Source organism: Megascapheus bottae, unplaced genomic scaffold (assembly GCF_031878675.1).
Source record: "Megascapheus bottae isolate mThoBot1 unplaced genomic scaffold, mThoBot2.hap1 HAP1_SCAFFOLD_103, whole genome shotgun sequence".
In the NCBI taxonomy this organism is placed as follows: domain Eukaryota; kingdom Metazoa; phylum Chordata; class Mammalia; order Rodentia; family Geomyidae; genus Megascapheus; species Megascapheus bottae.
Genome location: NW_028327323.1, coordinates 139,202 through 160,606, shown reverse-complemented (window position 1 = coordinate 160,606; position 21,405 = coordinate 139,202). Strand labels below are relative to the sequence as shown.

General features: G+C 40.9%; 1 protein-coding gene across 1 annotated transcript in view; it reads right to left on the bottom strand.

Moving 5' to 3' along the window:
* Nucleotides 1–278: 278 nt before the first annotated feature.
* LOC150040050 (opioid-binding protein/cell adhesion molecule-like) overlaps nucleotides 279–21,405 on the bottom strand; it is a 96,043-nt gene continuing 74,916 nt past the window's right edge. The window contains exons 4-8 of the mRNA XM_090327425.1: nucleotides 18,486–18,623; nucleotides 17,926–18,046; nucleotides 17,296–17,447; nucleotides 16,338–16,364; nucleotides 279–564 (exon numbers count right to left, since the gene is read on the bottom strand). Coding sequence (XP_090183551.1) covers nucleotides 464–564; nucleotides 16,338–16,364; nucleotides 17,296–17,447; nucleotides 17,926–18,046; nucleotides 18,486–18,623 — 539 coding nt within the window. The 3' untranslated portion in view covers nucleotides 279–463. The remainder of the gene's footprint in view (nucleotides 565–16,337; nucleotides 16,365–17,295; nucleotides 17,448–17,925; nucleotides 18,047–18,485; nucleotides 18,624–21,405) is intronic.

The window sequence follows — 21,405 nt, the reverse complement described above, 5'->3', positions numbered from 1 at the left end:
TACATTGTGAGTCAAGTTGGGTCTTCAGGGTGTTTATCATAAGAAAGAGGAATGTTTTTGCCTACTTGAAACTTACGTTTTGTGTGTGTGTGTGTGTGTGTGTGTGTGTGTGTGTGTGTGTGTGTGTGCTGAGAAATTTGGTGGTAATGGAAGGAAGAGAAGTAGAGATAAAATAAAGTTGGTGGCCAAGTTATCAGGAGCAGATTCCATTTCTAAAGACACCAATGATGGATTATCCTACACATTTTAGACCCCTTTCCCCCCTCCCCCCAGCCCCATTCATTCCAACAGGAAAATCGTCAAATCAAAAACTCAAAAAGAAAAATAAAGGTGATGAAACCAAAAATAGTAAATGAAATAAACAAGAAATGAAAAGTATCCCAAACAGTTTGCCCTCTGCAGTGTAGATTAAAGTCTGTGATATGGAGAAGCAGGCGTTGCTCAGAGGACCTAAGATTTCTTATCAAAACTTGATGAAGAAGTGGGCAAAGAGAGTCCCTGAGAGCCAGAGACAAGCCAGTGCTCTAGAAGCCGAGTTTACACCATCAATGACTGCTCCAGGCCCTGTGAGGGAGAAAAGAAAAAACAGGTCCATTAGCATGTAACCCAAGAACACCATCCTTCTTCCCCCAACAAGCAAATGCACAGACATGCTTCTCTGTGAGCATTCCTCTTAGTTCCAACCCTTCCCCTGCCTTGACCCTGTCTTGTCTGGTGAAATACATCTTTGAGGAGGATTTGGAAACCCGAAGGGATAAATGATTGTGTTATCTTGACCACTATGACCTGCTCTGGAAGGCTATAGTTTTAAAAAATGAATGAATAGGACTATCTGAGGGCAGTCGTGTGTTTCCATCACCCCAAATTTTAGGCCAATAGGCAGGACTTCATGGCAAGGCACAATTTGAAGGTCCTTCATAAGTGTTACTTCTATTCTTTCGCTATGGAGATAAAATCCATCACAGATAGAGCTGAGTACAGTCAAGCATAGGAGAAGCAAAGAGTCAAAAAGGTCGAGAAGTAATTAGGGAGAAGGAAAAAAAAGGGAAGAAGATATTGTCATAGCTGACTTTGAATCCTTAATATGTGTGATTTAGGCATTGTGGGAGGATCCTTCCAAAACTGTCGAGAAAAGAGGAATGATTATCCTTAAGAGTTTTGTAGAGTGTGAATTTTGTCTCTCTTAGCTGTCAATGGTAACTATGCAACAGCAGCAAAGAAAATATAGGAGCCTCAAAACAAACTGCCACAGGATGGTTAATCCTGCAGGATAATTCCTCTTTCCTATCCTTTCTCTCTGTCTTTCTGATCCTTTCCCAATTCCCCAGGGAGTGATCCAGATTCTATAGAGTCAGACGATCACAACCACAGAACCGTAAGCACTGATCCTTTCCACCTATTGGCTAAATACTTAGGAAGACAAATAATATAAACTAGGCTTGTCCTTACTGCATGCCTCGTGTCCAGAACAGGTGTACCAATGTTTTCCAGTGTAAGCAAATCTGAATATGGTTCCTGAGGCTTTGCACTATATTCTATTAGAGAATATACACAAACCAGTTCAGAGGCCAGGTCTTCTGGTCTCTGTGGAGGCTTTACAATCACTTATAGAAATTTGCTTGGGTCTTGATCCTGTAGCACGTGTGACACACATCTGAAGGCATCATACTGATCAGACTGGCCAACAAAATGTACTAAGTTGCAAAATGCTTCAATTGAAGGCATATTGTCTTTGGCAAGACAGGAATGATTTAGGGGATTTTATTTTATTTTGTCTTTTGGTTGTTGTATGAAAATAGATCTCAGTATATACCCAAGTCTGTTTTCAATCTCCCAATTTTTCTGACTCAGCTGATTTAGGGGAAGGGCTGGGGCCAAGGAAAAGATGGATAAAAAGAGAAAAGGGGGAAAATTCAGGCAACAATCCTTTGTATAGCCTAAAAAATTAATACAAGTGAGAGAAGGGGGGTTAGGAGAGGGATGGATAAGAATGTTAAAAGAGGTAACATTGATCAAGTTACATTGTATTCATAAAGTGCTTTGTTAAGTGAGAACTTCTTTGTACAACTACTTGACATTAATAATAATAATAGTAATATTTGTAAGAAAATGAACAATGCATATTTGTAAGGTCATGAGTTCTTTAAAATGTATTTCTCTAAATATAGATCAATGCTATTGTGCCTAGGTATTAGCTGGGATAGGTGGGTCAGGGAACCTCTAGAGATACCAAGTCAGCAGATGATGAACTTTATTATGTTAAAAACTATAGTGTTTGCATAGCATTTGTACACATCTTCCTGCAGAGTTAAACACATCTCTTGATTATTTATGAAACCTATTGCATAGAAGATGCTATGTATATAGTTGTGGTATATAGTTTTGAGAATAAGGACAATAACATATCGGTATACATTCAACACAGATACAATGCCTTCTTTCCTTCTATCCTTCCTTCCTTTCTTCCTGCCTGCCTGCCTTCTTCTTTTCTCTCTCTGTATCTGTGTCTGTGTCTGTCTCTCTGTCTCTGTCTCTGTCTCTGTCTCCTCTCTCTCTCTCTACGCAATCCCAGAGGTCAGATCCAGGGCATTGCCCTCCTTGGTTAGCATTCTATCACTAAGCTATACTCTCAGACTAGGCAGCACGGTATATTCAATCAGCATTCAGTTCAATTCAGGGATGCAGAGCTAATGGATATGAAAGAGTACATGAGCACATATGCTTTCTTTTAGAAGAATCTTTCAGGTTTTTTGTATATGACACATAGAAACTTCATTGCATAGATATATATATACATATTTATGACTCTGGCTAATTTATGGCATTGATATTTGCCAGAGAAACTCTACTGAATTCAATATCTACATTAGAGAGTTAAAAATGTTGGAGTGCAGGAATCATTGTATCTCAGATTCTGTCAGTGGACATGAGCATTTCTGGTAATGTCATGCTGTTGATGCAAGACAGGATGTAGTAAAAGCCAAGGAAAAGAGGAAGTGGACAAGGCAAATAAAGCATAGAAGAGTTCAACATGGACAGAAAGAGAGGAATCCTAATGAGAACCAATAGGTTATGAAGGTTTGGTGAAGTGCTTGTCGATCCCTGGGTGGAAGCATTACAACTATGCCAAAGAGGGAACCCATAAGGGTGATTTAGGAGCGACACAGGCTGTTGGGTTTGTTGAGGCTATTAAAGGCACGCTCATATGGGGCTCTCTATGTAGAAAGTATGATTCTAACCATAACTCCTTTAATACTTTAAATGTTTTTTAAATGTTTTAATCATGAAAAATAACCAACTATGTGAGACAGAGTGTCCTATGGCCATAAAACTTGTACACTTAGAGTTGAAACAGAAATATATCACTGTCCTTGAGTCTGTGCCCTTGATTCTTACAACTCATTCTGCTCTGTGGAAGATCATATTATATGATGCTTATTGGGGACCAGAGCATCATGGGAGTAGTAATGGGAACAATGAATTGGGAACTTGATATCTGTCACTGTTGTTTCTCAGCTGGTCTTTCCATCTGCAAGTTGAGAGCAAATGGGGTTTGATGGCCTGTAGGTTTCTTCTGCTTCACTTTCTAAGTTATTATACAGATGGTGACTTTACATCTAATACTGTTATGGCCTTCTTCAACTGGTACTTTGTGATTTTCAGCTCTATTACATGACCATCTCATCCTAAAACAGGCCTAACATTCCTAACCACCTACACAATCCCTTTTTAATCAATCAATCAATCAATCAATCAATTTTTGCAGCACTGGGACTTGAATTTATATCTTCCCACTCTCAGTCTAAGTGTTAACATATTACCACTTGGACAATGCCTCCATTTCAGATGGCTGTTTCTTTGTTTTGGGTTTGGGTTTTCTTTTCCCTGGTTAATTGGAAATCATATATTTCAGACTTTTCTGTTTTCCACCTTCAATCCTTAGATCTCAGCCTCCTGACTGGGATTACAGGCATGAGCAATTGGCATCAACCACTTTCCATTTTTTTTTATTATCTTTTGGCTGATGTTTGTACATGGTTTTAGGAAACTGTTTTGTTTTTCAGCAGGGATAAGGAGAACCTGCCTGGCAATATCAGTTGATAACGCTATTTACTGCCAAAATGCCTTAGGTCAATCAGTGTATGAAAAAAATGATCAGGCTACAATAGCCAGAGAATTAATCTAATCCACTCTGACACGGATTAAAAACAGCATTACTTTTTGTCATACAGAGCCTGGACACATTTCAGATTTGGCTGCTGCTCTACATGGTAGAGTTCAGTCATTGTTTGGAAAAGGAAAACAAATAATTTCCATTCTTCTACTACACTCTGGGTTGGAATATTGAGACAAAAATCATTAACCATGGCTAATGCACTTAATCGCATCTTTACACTATCTGAGGAAATGAAGAAAAAAAAGCACGTCTGTTGAGTGCTGGATTCTTTCATGCTAGCCACTTTCCTAACTTAAGAAAAATTTTAACTTGCAAGGAATGGTAACTTTGTTTTTTACAACTAAGGCTAATAATAATAATAATAATAATAATAATAATAATAAACAATTATAAGAAAGATAATACAATAAATGGAAAAAAGAAAAGGTATTGATTGTGTATGTTTATATAAGTTGGTATGGTTCTGTGATGTCTCATGACTCACACATGGCTGCAATAGGCCTTTTTAGTCATCAGATGAGTGAAGCCGCAGGGCCATATCATGTTTCAGAGGAAGAAAGGGAAGTGGAGCAACTTATCACCCTGGACTTAGCAGAGGCTATGTGAATGTATAAACACATGCCTTCAGAGTCAGAATGAGAATAGTTTCCCTAAGCCAGAGTGTATTCAGATAGCTGTTGCCTGGGTTTCTTAAGCTGTATGGTACCCAATATGGCATCCCTATTAACTTCAACAAAAATGTTAAAGAATATATTTGTGGTTTTGTGTTTTTCTGTAATTTGTTACTGGAAGAGTTCCTATCTAAAGCTGTGAATCCAATATTTGGAAATGGAGGCAGATTTGCAAGACTGTGTTCTACCCCTGTAAATTGAAATGCACTTGAATAAAGGCCAGAGGAGGCTCTGGAAGATAGCAAGGAAATATGACCCAGGAAGAGCAGGTCAGGAATTTTCACTAAGATTTCAGGAAAAGGTTTTGGTGTATCCTGCTCCTGAGCAAATAACTGAGTGTGAATAAAAGCTGGATGCATATAAGGTGAATTAGAGCTAGACTGGTGCTTGACGATCCCTAAAATAGTATGCTGTGAGGGATCTTGCTCTAAGTAAAGAGATTCTGTGAGAAACTAGGTTCTCAAGAGTTGTCAAATTCCAGCCAAAAGCAAACTTAATATTGACTAGTGACTAGCTTGATTTTTCCCCCAGAGACATGAAGTATCTGCTAATCATAGACAAAAAGTTTCCTAATATCAGGCACTGGTCTCTTATAACTGTAATTCTAGCTACTCAGAAGGCTGAGATCTGAGGATGATGGTCTACAGACAGCTGGGAAGGAGTCATAAGACTCTTAACTACAATTAACTAACAAAAAGACATCAGAAGCGGAGGTGTGACTCAAATGTAAGAGTGCCAGCCTTGAAGGAGAAGGGAAGCTAAGGGAGGACAGCAGGCCCTAGCTCTAGAACCAGTGTGTCTGTGTGTGTGACATACATAGAGCTTCCTAAGACTAGTTATTCTGACAAAGTATTGGACTTTAAAAGTCCAATTCTTTCTCTGGACAAATGCCATAGTTAAATAATCCTACTTTATGGTAAACAATGACTCAATTCAACAACAATGACTGCTACAAATATCAGGCTTCATTAAATACTTTCTGTTAGTCAGGATAAATTGACAGTGAGAACATGTAATTATGCCTCTTCCTAGGTTTCCAGCCCCTCCTCTTTCACCCTTTCAAATGCTAAAAATTAATTGCTTCTTCATGCCTGAAGTTGAGCATCTTTGAAAATAAAACTATAAAATGAGAATACCAAGTCACAAAACAGACTGTGGGTGACAACAGAATACCTTGGGGATAGACGTGCACACAAACATAAGTTAGTCTGTAGCATGTGGAAAAACAAGATAGGGAGACAACAATGACCAAGAGACAAATTTTGGAAAACTAGCATACAGGTCAATGGATGTATAGCTAGAAATGCTCAACTTGAGTTTCAGTCACGTAAAACAAATAATAAACAAAGAAACAAAATGAATTCTACTTTTAATAATCTACTTATTTTGGCAAGTTATATCCATTATAAACAAAATTCTTTTGTCTGTCTGTCTGTCTGTCTATCTGTCTGCCACTTCTCTATGTAATGAAAGCACTGGGGCTTGAATACAAGGCCTCACATTCCTGCTTGTTTTTTTCATGCAAGGATGAAACTCTACAATTTCTACCACACCTCTAATTTTGGTGATTAATTGAAGATAAGAGTTCCATGGACTTTTCTGCCCAGGCTGGCTTTGGATCATGATTCTCATATCTCAGTCTCCTGAGTTGTTAGGATTACAAGTATGAGCCACTGTCACTCTTAAGATTAGAGATTTAAGCAGCAAGTTAGGTTGAGGTTTTCAAATGGAATGCAGCTATTCTCACAAATAAGGCACAGGAACTCAATCAAGCCTGTCCATTCTGACACTATGTATGTGACTACATTCAAGGATGTGTAGCTCATCTCCTCTTGAATGACAGGTTGCTGACAATCCCAATAACCAGAATCAACACACAAGTCCCAGGAAAAAAAAATAAATTCATAAACATCCTGATGAGAACCTGCTTTGTAAGAGACCCTGAAGCTTAAAAATGTAGTGTACTTGGTAAGTGATGAAGGTGTTGGAAGGTATTACTGTTTTTCCTCTCCAGATTCTAATGAAAATATAGCACTCTTCTTTAGCAACTATAGCTTGGCTAGCTGTAATTTGAATGACAGGTGGGAGGGGAATTTGTGTTCAATAAGGAGAAGGAAACCCCACAAGCAAGTTGAACTTGTTGATAGCACAGGGAGATGAACGGAAGATCTGAAGTCTCTTTACGATAGCGTTTTGTTCTGAAATTTGGATAGGTTTTGTAAGAATGATTATGAACCGCATGACCTTCCTAATGAGAAACCAAAAGGATAATGATGTTCTTGGTGATTAAAAGAGAAGCAAAGAAATCTAATTAGAGGATGTATGCGTTACACTTGTTGGTGAAACAGAAATCTATTTTCAGTAGTGTCGGCTGATGAAGGTACCTCATTTCTCTTCAAAGGAAACTTCTCCTCCATTGTCTTTAATTACAGTGGGGAAATAAAAAAAAACATGGTACTGAGTTGTTTTACAAGTGAGATTAACTAGACTTTGCCGTACTACTAACATGGTGGGTAAAGACACAATACAAGGCAGCCATCTTTATTTTGTTCTTTTAACACTCCCGCCTTTGTGCTTTCCACAAAGACAAGAGCTTAGCAAGTTAATAATCAGACACGAATTCAAATCTATAAGCTCATCACAAACCTGACAGAGACAAGACGACTTCTGCTGAAGCTCTCAGTCGATGCTGACATCAGCACACCCGAATGCTTGCTGTTAAATTCTAAATGCTTAGGCTAATAGCCAGATGTCAATGACTCACAGTGTGTGTGTTGGGGGGGGGTGAGCCAGTGATGAGGAATCTCATCAGAAATGAAATGTGAAATGTCTGCAATTTTTTTCTTCTTCTAATATGTTGACATTTTGCAGGTTGTGGAAAATACAAATGATTATGCTGCTGTCATCAGCCAAAAGCAGTGGTATTTCTCTGACTCATACCCTCCCACCTGGATTTAAATGATGGATTTGGAAAAGAAAAAAAATTGTGTATGTTATCAGCAGGAAATGGACAAATATGTGCAGCTTTTGATGTCGCTGCAAAGTTGTCTTCCTGCACAGTGAATTGGAATATTTGATGGAAGTCTTCCCCCTCCCCAAACCCCAACCCACGGAAGATCATGATGTAAGGGGTGGGGGTGGAAGGAATACATACATTTGAAATTAGAATTGGTTTATATGCAGGCTGGTAAGGAAACATCAAGGCAATAATAGTTTGGCTTCTCTAGGGAGAAGAGACTACAAGTCTTTTGAATATCTGCCCAGTCTTTGGTAGTAAAGAGTTTCAAATACATATAGGCTATAATGAATATCCCCATTGACTAAAATATTTATTTCTTAATTCAACAAACATTTACTGGGAAATGACCATTGCAAGATACAGTGCTGCCTCCTGTAAGCACAAAAACAAATATAAATAAAATATAGCTTCAGTAGAAGTCACCATAAGAAGCCAATGATGAGGGATTGGTTTATGCAGCAGGATTTAGAAATACTGTAGTTTTGGAAAAGAAGTGCTTCTATCAGGAAGAGAAAGCTTGCCCATGGGGCTGCTGCAAAGACATGTGAATTAGAAGGAAGAATGAGATTAAGGGCAGAAACTAAAGCCTGGTATTGTTACTTTGATGGTGGAATTCCTATATGGGGGACTGCTGTCACCTCATTTCAGTTCCCTTGAGATTTCAGCTCATCTCACATGAAATCAAAATAATAATGGTCTATCTCAAAAGATTCTTAGGTATAAAAGTTCATACATACATGTAACTGCCTACTTGAGAGCCATCGTTGCTTCTTCATTCCCCTAGTATGGCACTTATTTTATTTTAATGATCAACAGATCATTATTGATATAAGTCAGAGCTTAGAAGCTCTGTCTTTCATTGAAGCTCAGTCCTTAACATAGTTCCAAGCATGTAATGGGTACTAAACACATATATGGTGGCAAAATTAATGAACAAAAGCATGGATGGAAAATGGAAGCCATATGTCAGGAATGTGTGCACAAAGGGGCCATACCAGGTGAGGAATGGAGCAGAGGGCTAAAGGGTGTTCTGATTAGAGTGCATGTAGCATTAATACCATGCTTTTCTGGTAGGCAGGAGTTTCTAGCCATGGAAATGACAACATTTACTCTGAGTTTTGAAATCATGATTTGGTTCTGCTGTGGAAACCAGATCAGAGATGGACTGTCAAAGATAAGATAGCCCATGACTGACTATGATCACTGTCTGGTGAGATGCATGATCCACTGAAATAAAAATGGGCGCAGACTTGGTTATCTCATATTGTTACAGTAGTTCACCTTGTTATCTGATATATTGTACATATGCATATTTGATTATTTGAAATAGGATAGGGAAGAGGGAAAACAAGATGAGGGGCGGGGTGGGGGGAGAGAAATGGGGACCAAGACTTGAGAAACGGTATCAATGTTTGGGAAGTAATGCACCTTCTGTCTGGTAACCCTTCTATTAATTGCAATAAAAATATATGGAAAAAATAGGGGCAGATTGTGGAGGAAAGGCTCAGTCATGATTGCTAGAATTCCTTAGCTAAGGGAAATATAAAAATGATGTTGACCTTTCTAATAAGAGTCTGAAGGGGGCTGGGAGTTTGGCCTAGTTGTAGAGTGCTTGCCTAGCATGCACAAAGACCCAGGTTCGATTCTTCAGTACCACATATACAGAAAAAGCTGCAAGTGGTACTGTGGCAGAGCTGTATCCTCGAGAAAGTCCTAGTACAGTGCTCAGGCCCTGAGTTCGAGCCCCAGGACCGCTAAAAAAAAGTGTGCAGTTGCAAAGTAGGAAACGATTATAAAGGAAGGGGAGAAGGATGGGATTCGGGTTCATATGGGGAATGCAGACTGGGAGAGAAGCTTGTAGCTCAGCATTGGCAGAGTGCTAAAGATATAGGCTGGGAAGTTAGATAGTTGCTTAGAAGCTACCAAAATTCCATGTGAAGAAAACATGCTTTACAATCCCACTCCCAGAGGTGCTCATTGATTGAGTAGTTCTGAAACAAGGCTCTCAAATATGTAATTTTAAAACTCCCCAAGTTTTCCTAACATAGTCCAAGAATGACTACTCCTATAATGCATGAAGATGCAGCAGACCCTTTATCTTTCACTGTCATCCTCCCACAGGGTTGACTATAGGGAGCCAGAGCAGACTGGGATCCTGGGTAAGGAAATGTTGATGTCTTGGTTTCCTCACTAGGGGTTACAGGGGGACAGGAGTAGGCAGAGAGGCTGGGTGTTAGGAAAGAAAGAGATCTGGGCAACAGGGCTGAGGAGGTGGAGCCTGTCAGTGTGGTAGATGGGGAGCATGCTGTGAAGAGGGCTCCTTCAGATTTTTGTGCCCATTCTGTACAACCCCATGGAACTACATAGGGGAAGGACAACTTCACAATGGCTGGAAAGGAATAAGATGACAGAAGTAGGAGTGTAACTGGGTGGATGATAGGTGCATTGAGGTTTCTTTCTACAGATGTATGAGTGGGTTTGCAGAGGAGCTGCTTAATGCTGGCACTAGTTGTAGAAAATTCAGTTTAGAGATCCAATCAGATGTGCAAAATTATTCCAAAAGAACTGCCAACAGCAAAAGAAAATGGAGATTGGGTCCACAGGTCTCTAAGAGCTGCACGGATGAGCTGCAGGCAAAGCTTCTCTGAGGGAGCTCCAGTCCTGCCTGAGGAAAAGAAGCACAGTGCCCAGATGTTGCATGGATTCAAGAGTTTGCAGTGTTTATATGCAATGACCAGATTCTGGGGAGTTGTCCCTATGTCTGATACTTAACTCTAAATGTAGCTACAATTTCTTACATAAAGGAATCTGTTTTTCTTGCAATGCATCCTTCTTCCTTTCTGGCATTATGTGAGTTCACTGCCTCTCTCCACCACCAGTTCCAGTAATCCAGGCATTTATATGCCTCATTAAGTACATCACATTCTCTGCAGTACTGGTTGCAATCAGATCCAAAAAATCTTCCAAGGACACAGGATCAGGGCCTCTTGATCATGGCCCTGAGAAAGCAATGGCTTGGCAAGTTTCAGGAAAGCAAGTGGCCAAGTTGTAGCCAACAAGCTGAGCCAACCCACTGGCTGCTGTACGTAGACCTGGCAAGTCTTCAAGGTACCATAGCACCAGGTGGTCCCTCAAATAGCTGTGTCCACTCAAAGCTCGAGAATACTTGGAGCAGGCTGTTTCCAATAGTTCAGGGCACTAGCTACCATTGCCAAGATTGCAGCTCACAGCTTTGGAGATTCTCTTTTATCCTGTATTCCGATTATTTCTTCTCATTTTGAACAAAGACTTAGGAAGCCAAAAGTAAGCCAGATGTTGATGGCTTATGCCCCTAACTACTCAGGAGGCTGAGATCTGAGAATTGTGATTTAAAGCTAGCTTGTACAGAAAACTCCATGGGACTCTCCTGTCTGCTTAGCCAACAAAACTGACAAGTGGAGACATGGCTCAAGTGATAGACTATAAGCCTCAAAGCCAAACTAGAGTATGAAACTGTAAGTTCAAGCCCTTGCACCTGAAGAAAGTTAAAACAACAAAAAAAAACAAGCTAGCAAACAAAAATGTAAAACAAATTTTAAAACAAAGAAAAAAACAACTGAAAGCAAGCTAATATCCATCTTGTGTTTTACAGACACCCAAGATCAGACATAACTATAATTTATCTGTTAGAGTCAAATTGGACTTAATTCTCTTTAGCTGACACTGATATTTCCTCTACACCAACACTGCCTTTCTACTATCACTAGTTGCTTAAAGCCAAAGGAAGTGGATGATGTAAAGTCTTTCCTGAGCAGTAATTTTGCTAAACAAACATCTTGTGTCTGGAGATCTGTGATGCTAAACTGCAGAAGGAAGAATGATTATACTCTGATGCTATCCACTGATGGCTCTTGGGATACAAACCCATCCACTATGTTGATTCTCACTTTCCTGGGCTATTTTTGATCAACCCGCTCACTGCCCCATTGTCTCTATGATCTTGCATTCTGGGAGGTTATTATTTTGAGTTTGCTTTTATCACATTCTCTTTTGTTCTTTGCAGGTATACATATGAAATGTATAGGTGAGAAAAGTATGCTGCATTGCGACCACAGTGGCAGAAAGTAGCTCTCAAACTCAAACGTAGATTATATGATAGTAAATACACCTGGAAATGATGAAATTTTTTAGATAATATCGATATACTGGTTGCAAATGTGAATACTGCCTTTTAGTAGAATGGGCTCTGAGATAAACTATTAGGAGATCAGAAAATGTGGTGTAGGAGCATGGTCCAAGTAGACTACTTGTGACACAGATAGTTAATGGGTGGCCAAGTATTAAAAATTGGACTAAAATACTGTTAAAGCACTTGGGCACTGGGATCGGAATACATGGGCTTAAGTCACTGCTCATAAGCTTAGAAGGAAGTTGAAGTTTCAGTTATCTGCCTAATCATTCAATTTCCTCATGTGTAAAATCAGGATAAATATAGTCCTTACTTTATAGGCTCATTAAGTGAAACAAAACATGGATAACACTCAGCCTAGTAGCCCTACTCATAATAAGTGGATTATGGCTATGATTAGTTGCAATTATGGGTCACTGAGTATTAGGAAGAATATGGCAGGAATGGGTGCTCTCATTTCTATCTTGAGATGAATCTATTGCCACTCAGTCCAAGCATCAGAGAACTAGGATATGAGGGCTCTAGAGGCCATCACTTCCAAAGGGCTTTTCACTGATTAATAACAGTACCCACTGAGATGGATCTTTCCCAAGCCTTCAAAGTACCCAATTGAGACAAATCCCTCAGGCCAACCTGTCAGTTCTCAGTGTGAGGTTCTCAAAAAAGAGATCCACACATAAGTGTAGGCAGTAAAGAGTTTACTGGGGGGCGGGGGAAGAGAAGACTGCTGGACCATAGGAGAAGATGTTGTGCATAGAGAGAAGAAATGAGGGAGGAAGAGAAGAAGAGATGGAAGAGGGAGAAGAGAAAAGGAAGAGGGGGCTGTAGGTGAGTGGAGTTATAAAAGGAAAGATGAGAGAAGTGACTACAGCAAATGAGGAAGTGGATTCAGAGACTAGAGACTCTCTCACTGTCCAAAGGAAGCATGACCAGGGAAGTAGAGGAAGTGACCTCAGCTGATGAGGAAGTGACCTCAGTACCTGGGGTACCCCCCACTGCCCCCAGGCATGCCAATTGCCGAGGAAAATAGGTGCTGGGTGGAGATTTCTAGGATGCACAGGAAGAAAACAAAGTAAAGGGGCCTTTTCCCCAGGCAGATATAACAACCAAGAGCTGAATTTTGCCAACACTAGCACTGTCTTTTGATCTCTGTATCTATTCATCTATTCATACATTCCCTGAATTGGCCTGATCTCTGCTTGTGAATTGATCTCCATGTTGAGTCCTAGGGATTACGGTAGACATAGTTCCTTGGTTCACAAACCTTACCCACTGGAGGGGAAGAAAGAATAATCAAAGCAACATAACTTACCAGGCACCACTGGCTCATGCCTGTAATCCTAGCTACACAGAAGGCTGAGATCTGAGGAACATAGTTCAAAGCCAGCTCAAATAGAAAAGTCTGTGAAACACTTATCTCCAATTAACCACCAAAATGCTATAATGCTATCCTTGAGGAAAAAAAAATCAGATGGCTGGCACTGAGTTCAAGCTCAAGAAATAAGGAATCAACTACCGGTTACATGGGTGTAACCCTAATCCTGACAGGCATTGAATGCATGTTTGCTGAAAAAGGCTAATGGACATGTTGCATGGAGGCAGCAGTTAGAAGCAATATATGAGAAGTGCACAGTGGTGGAATGATCTCCTTGGGAGGTCATCAGCCAAATACATCGGAGGCCAAGAATAGTAAAACTGATTCTAGAACAGTCTGAGCAGAAAAGTCTGAGACACACCCCAGAGGGAAGCTGGAGGTGGTCAAAAGTCACATTTCACCAGCAACAAGGGAAAGACTAAAGTAAACAGACTGCAGCCTAAAGGTATAGTTAGATTGAAAGTGACACTAACCTCAAACATAACCAGGAGGGAAAGAAAATAGGGCTGGAGATATGACTCAAGTGGTAGTTTGCCAGCTTAGCAAGTGCCAGGCCTTGAGTTCAACCCCCAACAGCCCCTACCCCTACAAACAAATAGATTGCAGAAGGGTGAATGGATTCCAATCCGATGAAATAAGATAGGTTGGATTGTACTATAGATAGGGTGCAGTATTAAAGTTCAAAGGAGTCTTTGTAGGAGCAGAAAATAGATGTTTTGCAGGGAACTAATTCTAGCAGTTATATGAATAGAAGCAATGACAGGATGGCCCATGTCATAAATGTTGATAGACACTGCAAGGAACTGCGATTGCTAGCATGCATATAACAGCTTTTATTTAATCATATCGTCTTATTCAACATTAGCCAATTAATGATTCATGATGGCTTTCTTATGTCAGGAGCTGGGAAAACATCATTCCAATTTCAGCTCAGTCAAATAAATGTTGTAGTATTTGGGTGTTGTCAAAGTCACACATTTAGAACCATTTGTGAATGCCCCTGTTTAATCCTCTCTGTAGACTTTGGAGGCAAGTATTTAACTCCTAGTTACATATGAAAAAACGGATAGTTTAAATGTTATAACACATGATTGAATTGGGTTAAGGATCCATGCACTATGAACTTAACTAGGCCCCTCTATGATCCTTACATAAAATCTCTACTCAGATTGCAATTTTGTCCCTACAAGACTTTATTTTAGAATTGATCTATCTCATGGTTTGATCTTCTTTCTGGATTGCGTATTGCAGTTACTTCGGAATTAGAGAAGACTACATTTGCAGGTGGAACTTATAAGAAAGTGTGTGAAGCTAAATGGCTGTAGAAGTGAAGCCTTGATCTTATATAATCAAAAACTGAGCTGCCTTGAGTTTGTACTTTCTATTGTGAGCCTCCAGAAAGGTAAACAGCAATAACAACAACAACAACAACAACAACAAAAGCCCAGACCATTGTTTTACAATCCACCCACTCTGTGGTTTTTAGTTATGGTGTCCTGAGAAGGGAAATGGAGTCTTAGGATACATTGGCTATTATTATCCTCTATGAAACACTTTTTCCCCCTTAGTTGACAGCAGAGCGGTATAAGAATGGAAGTCACCCGGTCGCCAAACCTAATCCCTTCTACCATCATATTCCACTCTACCAGCCACCTTATCAACCTGAGGAGTAAGTGAGATCAGTGGCTGTGCCACATTCTAATTCGTCCTTTGTCTTCAGTGTTATCAAGACTCATGGACTGGAATTCCCCATCCCCACCATTGGGCAGCTATGTCTGAGACTGCCCTGAACCCAGAGTGCTAAAAGTCATGCCGGATACAGTGCCTTTTGCTTGTAATCCTAGCAACTCAGGAGGCTGAGATCTGAGGATTGCAGTTCAAAGCCAGCCTAGTCACTAAAGTCTGTGAGACTCTTTTCTCCAGTTAATCACTAGAAAACTGGAAATGGCGCCATGGCTCAAGGGGTAGGGCAGTAGCCTTGAGTTGAAGAGCTCAGGGACAAGGCCCAGGCCCAGAGTTCAAGCACCACGACCTACCAAAAAAAAAAAAGGGACAGCAGTCAATTCAAATGTTACCACTTTCCACATGACCAAGATTGACGTCCCAGATGACAGAGCTCAGAATCTTTCACACAATGGCAAGGGAGTATTGGGGACCAGAGGTAATGCACCAGCAGGGGCTTCTCCAAAATGTATGAGTGGAATCTGTGTGTGGGAATGTGTTGATTTCTTTCTGATCCACTAGGAAAACACTCCAGTATCTGAAGAAGGGTCCAACTCTAGATTACTTCTAGAACCCCTGTTGATTAACTGTGGATAATTCAATATTATATACCCTTGTTTAATTTATCTATAAAAGCAGGGTTAATAATTTGTTCTACACAACACTGCCAGGATGCCTAGAAACCAGTAAATATCTGGTAAATAATGGATATTGCCATTAGGAATAAGAACCCCAACTATTTCTGTTTTAAAATACAGTTTTAAGCACTGAGTCAGTATCCCTCTTTGCCTTGGGCAGAAGGAATAAAATATTCATACTAGGATGATTTTTCCTTAGAGATAGCTATCTAATAATCCATTTGGTCTCTGGGCTGAGTTCCTCTTGGTATTTCTGAGTGCAGAAATAGCAGAATGTTCCTCCTTGTTAGAGGAAAGCAAATAGAAGTTTGTTATTTGCAGGGGAGTTGGGAGGAGGCTCAACCCTTTTCTCTGAGATTTGTAATGATATTTTCGTAAGTGTCCGTGAAAGCCATCATATTCTACATGCTGATTGTCTAAACTGTGCAAACCCAACCCCTTGAGTTTCATTCACTATGGAGAGTTCTCCAGGGAGGGGAGCAGGCAAGCCTATCTTTGAAGTAGGCTTAAACACAAAAACATAGGCATTCAGGCAGGCAGAGAACAGAAGGAACATGCTGTACCCACCTGCCACTGCTGATGAGGGGCTTATTTCTAAGACACACACAGCACAATGCACACACAATGCAGAGAGAAAACAAGAGACATAGATCACACATTTCAGATGGTTGGTGGACAAAGTTTAGTTCACATCAACGCTGAAAGCTTGTACAGGGTCTGAGATGTTCATGGAAAAATGAGACCCTCTTCATCCTATTCATCAGATGCCTTTCCCGCATTACACCTCGCAAATAAGCACATATATACACACAGACACATTTATCAAATTTCACAATAAGCTGGCCCTGGCCAAGGCATGATGCATTTCACAAGGAGATACACTTGGTAGTGTGGGAAGATGGAGTGAAGAGGGGTTTTCAAAGAAGCCAATCATTCATGGCTCCTGACAGCTCTCCATCACTACTGGAGAAATTGACTTTCAGAGAAAGGTCTCACGCTGCAATCACAAGGAAAACATGCATCAGATGAGGACTTGGACCTCTGCTCCATTCATCTCAGTGAATGAGAACATGCTTGGGCATCAATATGAGAATCATGATGGCAGATGCTAGCTTTGTTTGATGCTTTTGAATATCAACCCTGGAATCATAGGCTCTTACCACAGAAGCTATTTGAAAACACATGTCCTTTGACCCCATCAACATTTAGAATACACTACAATTGAGCTGTCCCATGGAAGCTTTCTTCTTGATAGATTCCACACTCAAGTAGATTCAGAATTTGGCTTACTCCTCTTGAAAGGGGTCAATCTTGCCTTTCAAGAACCAGGAAAAAAATCAAATTACCTTGTAAACACTACTGTCTCTCATGCCAGGAGAATGAAAGCCAGGAGTTTCTTATCTATGGGTGGCGGGTTAAGCGGTATAGATGGACACAGGCCAAACAAAGCATGCCTTTCCTCCCTCCTGGGTGCCTGGAAATGCCTTGGTGGCTGAGCCAATTACATCAGGCTTCCTGCACTCACCATACAGTGTAATGCTGGCATTGGTATTCCCAAGCTTGTTTGTAGCCACACAGGTGTAATTCCCATAATCCTTCTCCGAGACATTGAAGAAAGTCAGAGTGGATATGCGGCCTTTGTTCTCAATCCTCACTCCATCTAAGCCAGTGGCTAACCTGCAATGAGAGACAGCACTGCTGATCTGGCCTATATCACAGGAAAGATTAACTGAATCATAGGTTGTTGTACAAGGAGATGAATGCTTTTTCCCCAAACCTTTTGCTCTATCTAGGCTGCCTGCCCCAACTCAAACTTGCTTAAGTACTATATCCCAAAAGGAGGATAAAGGAAAGGACAGACATGCACAGAAAAGATGATTTCCTGGCTTCTAGTCATTACTCAGCCATGGCTATGACTAATCTCTAGTCCTGAGGGGAAAAAAATAAGGTCGATTTGTTTTCTTGACTTCCCAGCTTCTTCTATTTTCCTCTTCTGTCTCTCAAAAAAAAAAAAAAGAGGCTCCCTGACAAAGGAAGTGGTATCACATTTCTGTTTTGCGTTTTCTTTTCCCCTGTACTGTATCACCCTTCTACGTCCATGTGGGCACTATCCCATCATTTCAAACTCAGGGCCACCATAAGACTTTCAAGGTACCTCGTCTCTTCTTTGAACCACTGGAATTCAGCCATGGGGACAGCAGATGCTTCACAGCTCAAGATGCCTTTCTGGCCCACTGAAACACCAGTGATCTTGGCTTTGGAGATATAGGGGGGATCTGTGGAAAGTAAACAAGACACACACACACAAACATCACCACAGGCCGATTATAGGAAGGACGTGAATGACACGAAGAGTGTGTCAGATGTCTTGTGAAGACATGACATTTCCCCAAACATCCTCTTTTGGCCTTCCCCACCTATTTTTACATTATTAGCAGCTCTCTCTGTCTGCAGAAGTCTCTGACATCTCAGGAGGATGCCACAGATACAAAGGGCACTTGGAGACACGGATGGGGAAAGTAGATAGCACTCGCTCACAGTGGTCTTTCAGAAAATAATGGTATTGCCATCAACTTCTTGCCACCTTTATTCACTTCCCCCTGAAAATTCTGTGTGGCGTGTGCAGTGGTCTTTCAGAAAATAATGGTATTGCCATCACCCCTTTGCCACTTTTATTCACTTCCCCCTGCAAATTCCTTGAGGCGAGGAACTCACAGTTGACGGTGATTTTTACTTTCCGAACATCTGGCGCAGCAACATCATTCAGTGCGCTGCACTCATACTCCCCGGACTGGTCACGTTTGATATCAGAGATTTCCAGATATTCATCCTCGCTCACGAAGCCCTGGCCTTCTGAGAAGAGAGAGAGAGAGAGCAGACAACAAGGAAACTGTTAAACTAGGCTCAGTCTCAGAACTATATACACATGTAGAATTCCTAGAAGAAGGACAGCCATTTAATAAAGGCACTGGGACTGCAATGCAAAATACACAACATCAAGAAGGAAATATTTGTCCGTTAGAGCCTTGCATCAACACCTTTTCAGGCAAGTCACTTCAACTTTTGTAGGTACTTGGCAAAGAAAGAATATCAACAAATTTTCTACCAAGGGTATTAGGAAGACAGTATCAATAGTATGATAAAACGTGGAGTAACTTTAGACTTTGTTATGGTAAATAGTATATTTTACTTTATATATAAATCTATATATTTGTTAAAAACAAACTAAAATCTAATTGTAGAAATTAAAGTAAGTGAATATGTTATACTTCAGGAAACAAAATTCAAATCCATGGGTGGGTTTCAACCAGAAATGGAGAATAAATAGCTCAAATGAAGTATTTCACTATATCTGTATATATATATATATCATATATGTATATATGCTTATATATTCATATGTACCCACACGTGTACATACACACATATATACATATATATATAAAGAGAAAGAGAGAGAGAGAGATCTCCCCTTTCATGTATGCATAAAGGGCAGAGATAGAGGATCACAGACAAAGCCCTGGAAAAAAAATGCAAGACTGTAACAAACAGACTGAAAATAAGAAGAGTGGGGACTTGACTCTTATGATAGCCTTGAGTTCACAGCCTCAGTGCTGCTGAAAGAGAGAAGGAAAGAAAGAAGGAAAGGAAGAAAGATCGTGCTGTAAGTGACAATTAATATAGTTTAATTTTTTTCTACTTAAGCATTGAGAAAACAAATCTTGAGAAAAATTGACCCTTATAAAATGAGTTGAAGAGTAATTAAATGTACAGTGGTGCTGGTGGCTCATGCCTGAGTCCTAGATACTCATTCAGGCTGCGATCTAAGGATAACAGTTCAAGCCAACCTGAGAAAGGAAAGTCCATGAGATTCTTCATCTCCAATAAGCTACCAAAATACCAGAAGTGTTACTGTGGTTCAGTGCTCACATGACAGAACACTAGCCTTGAACAAGAAAAAAACTAGAAAAAGGAAAACTCAAGGAAAGTTTCCAGACCCTTCCTAAGTCCAAGCCACAGGGCGATGATGAGGACAAGAATGATGAAGATTTAATTGACAATGAGGAAGACGAAGACGACGATGGCAACAAAGGAGGAGGAGGAGGAGGAGGAGGAGGAGGAGGAGGAGGAGGAGGAGGAGGAGGTGGAGGAGGAGGAGGAGGAGGAGGAGGAGGAGAAGGAGGAGGAGGAGGAGGAGGAGGAGAAGAAGAAGAAGAAGAAGAAGAAGAAGAAGAAGAAGAAGAAGAAGAAGAAGAAGAAGAAGAAGAAGAAGAAGGGAGGAGGAGGAGGAGGAGGAGGAGGAGGAGGAGGAGGTGGAGGAGGAGGAGGAGGAGGAGGAGGAGGAGGAGAAGGAGAAGAAGAAGAAGAAAAAGAAGAAGAAGAAGAAGAAGAAGAAGAAGAAGAAGAAGAAGAAGAAGAAGAAGAAGAAGAAGAAGAAGAAGAGGAAGGGAGGAGGAGGAGGAGAAGGAGGAGGAGGAGGAGAAGGAGGAGGAGGAGGAGAAGGAGGAGAAGGAGGAGGAGGAGGAGGAGGAGGAGGAGGAGGAAGAGGGAGAGGGGAAGGGGGAGGAGGAGGAGGAAGAAGAAGAAGAAGAAGAAGAAGGAGGAGGAGGAGGAGGAGGAGGAGGAGGAGGAGGAGGAGGAGGAGGAGGAGAAGAAGAAGAAGAAGAAGAAGAAAAAGAAGAAGAAGAAGAAGAGGAAGGGAGGAGGAGGAGGAGGAGGAGAAGAAGAAGAAGAAGAAGAAGAAGAAGAAGAAGAAGAAGAAGAAGAAGAAGAAGAAGAAGAAGAAGAAGAGGAAGGGAGGAGGAGGAGGAGGAGGAGGAGGAGGAGGAGAAGGAGGAGGAGGAGGAGAAGGAGGAGGAGGGGAGAAGGAGGAGGAGGAGGAGGAAGAGGGAGAGGGGAAGGGGGAGGAGGAGGAGGAGGAAGAAGAAGAAGAAGAAGAAGAAGAAGAAGAAGAAGAAGAAGAAGAAGAAGAAGAAGAAGAAGAAGAAGAAGAGAGGGAGGAGGAGGAGGAAGAGGAGGGGAAAGAGGGGGAGGAGGAGAAAGAGGAGAAGAGGAAGAAGGGGAGGTGGGGGGAGGAGGGAGAAAAGCATAGTGGAGTAGAGAATGAATGTACCTAGATTTAATAAATGGATGTTTGGTTACAAAACAGCCTCACAATTTCGTACCCTGCTCCCTGGTTGTGAGATGTAGAGACTTTGGACCTATGTGAAGGATGATTGACAAGTAAAGGTGGGAAAAGTTATTGAAGGGTAGAAACAAGATCTGGGATGGTAATCCGCACACTGTCTTCATGTCCACTCAACTTGGCATTGTTGCCCTTTCTAGGCACCGAAGACCAGCCTCAAACCATTTACAGAAGATATTCTAGGGCCCAGGGCCTGCTTAGGTCTGGAAGAAGCCAGATTTATTAAGATCTTATGGCATTGCTGCTACCCAAAGCCCTCTATCATAACAGTCATGCAGTTATCCAGATGTGCTCATATACATGTCTGGATAAATGAATACAAGAAATACAATAATCTTTTAAACCTTTCTGAAATTTACAGAATCTCAGAGATGAATGAGATCCAGAGGGGATATTTACCCTTGTAGATTTAGTGAAGAAGGTGCTTCTTTGTCTGTTGAAGCCTATTCT